This window comes from Camellia sinensis, chromosome 3 (genome assembly GCF_055761805.1).
Source record: "Camellia sinensis isolate YWXY chromosome 3, ASM5576180v1, whole genome shotgun sequence".
Lineage (NCBI taxonomy): Eukaryota > Viridiplantae > Streptophyta > Magnoliopsida > Ericales > Theaceae > Camellia > Camellia sinensis.
The window spans coordinates 199,006,454-199,011,472 of NC_138963.1; the positions used below are offsets into that span (position 1 = coordinate 199,006,454).

Consider the following 5,019-nt stretch of genomic DNA (forward strand, 5'->3'; position numbering starts at 1 on the left):
CACCTTCGAAGACGGCTTCTCCTGGCTGCTAAGAAAGAGATACAAAAGATGGTTAATTTATTTAGAAAGTTCTCAAAAAAAAAAAAATTAGAACGCGTGTTTTTTTTCTTCATCTTTTTCCTTTCTTTCTCAATTGGGTTTCTGGTTTTGACTTTGAAGTGGTCTTTGGTCTTCTATTTTAATCATTTTCACTCTCACTTCCTTCCCTAAACTGATAAACGAAAAACGAAAACTAAGATCAAGTTTGGAAACTTGTAAAAAAGATTAAAAAATTAAAAAGTTATTTAAAAAATTAAAAAATTAATATTATTCATCAAAAATCATTAATTACGGCTGCACAACTCTTAATTTAAATTTTTCCTTACAAATCAATTTTTACAAATTTTTATTACATATTTTTTCATAAAAAGTCAAAAAGTTAATCCAAATATCCATATTTTCAACCTCAATTTTTTAATTCAAAAAGACAAAAAGTGCACTTATTTAGGACACCCCAAACAACCCCTAACTATAATTTTTATTTTTCTAATCATTTAAAATTTCTAAAAAAAATTCTCTTTCAATGTTAAAAGTACAAAATAAAAACGTATAATAGAACATAAAAAGTGTATCGGCAAGTTAAAATTTATTTTAAATGTGAATCTTTTCATATATTTTTTGTGAATTGTTTTATAATCTGTTGTGTTTCTAGTATAGCTCTAATGGCATGTTTTGTTAAATGCTAATTTTTAATTTATTATACAGTCAATTGTATGAAACTTAATTCATTCAACACATTACTAAAATTAAAGCATTTGACATATTGGTTGTGTAACACTTTTTTTGTGTTATAAGATCTATTATTGACTTTATAATTTTGTGTATTAACCATCTGTTTAATGACATAAATATTTTCATAAGGGGGTGTTTGGGAAGAGGGTTAGATTAAAGTAGCCTACAAAAAGACAAAATATATTAAAATGGTCAATAAGACAAAAAGGGTGTTTTGGAAAGATAGTTAAAAGCTGATTTTTTGATTTTTTTTGAAAAACGTATAAAAAATATAAGTAGTCATGCGATCCAAAATGGGTTAAAAAGTTGAGAAGTGACTTTTAACTAACTTTCCAAAAGAGGCCAAAATATCACATTCAACTCATAATTATTTTATTATTTCTCTCACAATCAACAAATCAACTATAAAAAATGTGAGTGGTGATGTGATCCAAAACAGTTTAAAAGTTAGAAAGTGATTTTTAACCCACTTCTTAAAAACCCATAATTATTTTATTTTTTTTCTCACAATCAACAATAAAAAAAAGTCAATTAACTTTTCAAACACAAAATAATTAAAAAAATTAAATAACCAACCAAAATAATCCACTTTCCAAACAAAGAATAATTACTTTTCTATCTATTAATTTAAAAAAATCCAAATTTTAAGTTCCGAATATTTTTCAAATTACAATTATACATTATGAAAGTCTCCAAATAGTATGGAATAAGTTTTAAAAAAAAAAAAAAAAAAAATTGCTCAATTTTTCTCTCTCTACCTAAACCGACTTCAGTCCACTCCTTAAATGTGCGCCACTACTTCTGTTACGTCATAAGTTATTAATAAATAAACAATAATTTCTATTTTTTTTTTATATATACAGCACCACACCACTCTCTTACTTTCCTCACACCTGTCTCGCAGCTTCCTTTTCTAGTGTCCTCTCCACGGTTCCCACCTCCTTATATATGTATATATAAACCCCTCCCACACCACTCTTCACTCCAATTCAACCTTCCCACACTCCTCTCTCTCTAGAACTGATCATCCTCTTCTCTCTCTCTCTAAAAGTCTGTGTGTTGTTCATCTCTCTCAGCTGTTTCAAGCTTCTCAGCTCTGTTTTTTACTAAGTTGTAATGGCTCTCGAAGCTCTCAACTCACCCACCGCAGCAACCTCTTCGTTCCACCATGAAAACGTGAGCCATCGGTATCTGGAACAGTGGTCCAAGGGGAAGCGCTCGAAGCGTCCGCGTATGGAAACCCCACCCACTGAAGAAGAGTACCTCGCTCTCTGCCTCATCATGCTCGCTCGTGGCGGCGCCGCCTCCTCCTCCACCGCCTCACATCGCAGCCACTCCACACCTCCTCCGCCGCCGCAGCCATCGACTTCGTCCGATTCAAAGCCCGTCTACAAGTGTAGCGTATGCGACAAGGCCTTCGGCTCCTACCAAGCCCTAGGCGGTCACAAGGCCAGTCACCGGAAGCAAGCCGGAGGAACCGACGACCAGTCAACAACCTCCACCGGTACCGGCACCACCACAGCCGCCGCCATCACCACCGGCGGAAGGACGCACGAGTGCTCCATCTGCCACAAGTGCTTTCCCACTGGCCAGGCCTTGGGTGGACACAAGCGATGCCACTACGAAGGCGGCGCTGGGAGCGCCGCCGCCGGAGGAAGCAGCGGCGGTGTCACCTCGTCGGAAGGTGCGGGTTCCACCGTCAGCCACCGTGATTTCGATTTGAACCTCCCTGCCTTGCCGGAGTTCTGGCCGGGATTCCGCGACGAGGAGGTCTCGAGTCCTCATCCTGCGAAGAAGCCCCGCTTTATGTTGCCGCCAAAACCCGAAATCTCTCAAGCTCACTAGATTTACAACTTAGGGACACGATTCGGGGATTTTTGGGATTTAATTTGATTATTGTGTTTTTTTTACCTTGAATTTTTTTTTTTTGTACATAAGATCCGAGACTGTTCTCTCTATACATTTTGTGATAGTGAAAAATTCAATTTATTGTTTAAGAAACTTATATAATGTGATGGAGGCTTGTGGATTAGAATTAATTAAGCTTAATGTTATGGTCGATGTGTAATGTTACATATGATTTCCCATCGTTAATTTAAATTATTTAACTTTAATTAATACAATATAAATGTCAAGTTTAATATTTTAATAAATAAAAATTTAATGTAACAATAATGATGTGATATGAGTAAGAAACAGTAATGAACGGTAAGGTTTAGGTTAAGTTTGGCTATCCTAAATAAGTACATATTTTTTATCGTTTTATTTTTTTTTCATCATATCATCTCTTTATTTTTTTGTACATCTTTTCATAAAATAATAAAAAATATACTTATTTAGATCATTCTAAACAATTCTTTAGTGCTCAATTTTTTTTCCGTGATGAAGACTTTGCAATTTGTTTAAGACTACTACTACCGCGTAACCTTCAAGGCAGAGAGTAGGCTTTTTCAATTCGTTTTTGGTGGGACGACTGTAATACAACCATACATGTTAGTTTAAGGCCACTTGGGTTAGAGACATCAATGATTGATGGATTTCTCAACACTAAACAGTAGCTAGGCTGTCCATTAGCTTCATGCTAGATCATGTGCGTTTCACATTTTGTGTGCATTCACAAACCAATGTCATGTTTAATGAATTAAAAAATGACTAGGTCTCATGAAATATATACTAGTCATTTTGTTTTATTAAATAATGTGTTTTGCAAAGGAACAAATGTATTTTTGTTAAGAGTAATTTCATCCTTATTAATTTAAAAATTAGTCAAAAATTAATCTCTATCACATTTCACATGAATTCTACATAAACCTTACATTATAAAAATTAATTTTTATCATACAATTACCTATTCAAAAAATTTTGGATGAATTAATTTAGGTGAGAAAATTTTCTCTTTCATTAGGCTTGTTTTGGGAAGTGGTAGAACCCACTTCCCTCTCTCACAAAAAGTTGATTATAATTAGCTTATAATCAATTTTTAACCAAAAAATTGATTATAACCATTTTCTCAAAATAACTCTTAATATGTTTTTCAAAACAATTCCGATACAGACCCCCTCAATTGAAGACCCCCTTCACCCCCTCTGAGGTGGCAGCTAATGAAGGCATCTGAAGAAGAATCGCACAATGAAGAAGGTGTTATACACGCACCTGAAAGACAAGAAAAATACTGAAAAGAAAGACGGAAAAAAAAAAGCGGGAACGTCTTCCCTCTTCTCTTCCATCGTGCGTCCCCCATGGCTCTCCTCCGTTGACCATAGCTCTCTTCCGTTGGCCATAGCTCTCTGTCAACCATAGCTCTCCGTCGACCATAGCATTTTGTCAGGTAATGTTACTCGAAAACCCCTGATTCTCCCTGATTCTCCCTCTCTCTCTCTATCTACATCAACCATGTTGAAACTGTCATGGTTGATGCTCATAATTTGGGGTTGTATATAAAATCTGTTCATAACCCCAAATGATGACATGCCTGCATGTTATCAGTTTGTTTTGGCCGAGAATTGAAGCAGAGAATTTCTTTGTGATTATCAAATTTTTGATTGTAGTCATTCACTTTTTGGACATTACAGAAGGTGCGAAAATAACTACCAATTTTTGACCATTACAAGTTATTATGTTATCACCATACAGGTGAATCCTACCAGGAAGTATGAAAGCATAATACGGATAAAACAGAGGGAATAAAAGTTGGACACAACAACTCGATTCAATGAAAGGCCTGAATTCCACTATTGCTCCAATTGGAATTTCTTGGATCCATCTTTCATAGGTTGCGACTTGAATACATCCACTTACCTCAACCCCAAGGAATTTCAACGGGTCTGCATATATGGTATAGGAACCCGTAGTAAAACTGGATAGATCATGGTATGCAATTAGAAGTGGAGAAGAAACTGGCACTGTGTGAGAACACCAACAGCATGTAGCATTGATATATGATAAATTAAACCAAAATGCAAACTTTTTCTATGTTTCAATCATCACAGATATGTTCAACAAAGTTTATTATTAGATGTTTGATTAGTTTAATAATTTTATTATTAGTTTTATAATATTTTAGCTGATGTTTGATCTTATAAACATCTGTGATTAGTTTTACACATCACAGATGAACTAATCACAGATGTTTGAATTTGTTTGATGGTTTATTTCAACAGTTTGTACAGTTGATCAGCTGATGTTTGATCTTATAAAATTATTATTCTAAAATCATTCTATTTGAATTTCATTTTTGATTCTTGTAGA

General features: G+C 34.5%; 1 protein-coding gene across 1 annotated transcript; it reads left to right on the forward strand.

Annotated features, from left to right (window-relative positions):
• Window positions 1–1,588: 1,588 nt before the first annotated feature.
• LOC114259448 (zinc finger protein ZAT10) lies at window positions 1,589–2,772 on the forward strand. The gene has a single exon (XM_028199470.2). It carries the CDS (start codon window positions 1,888–1,890, stop codon window positions 2,614–2,616), a length of 729 nt encoding a protein of 242 aa, XP_028055271.2. The 5' UTR covers window positions 1,589–1,887; the 3' UTR covers window positions 2,617–2,772.
• The last annotated feature ends 2,247 nt before the right edge of the window (window positions 2,773–5,019 follow it).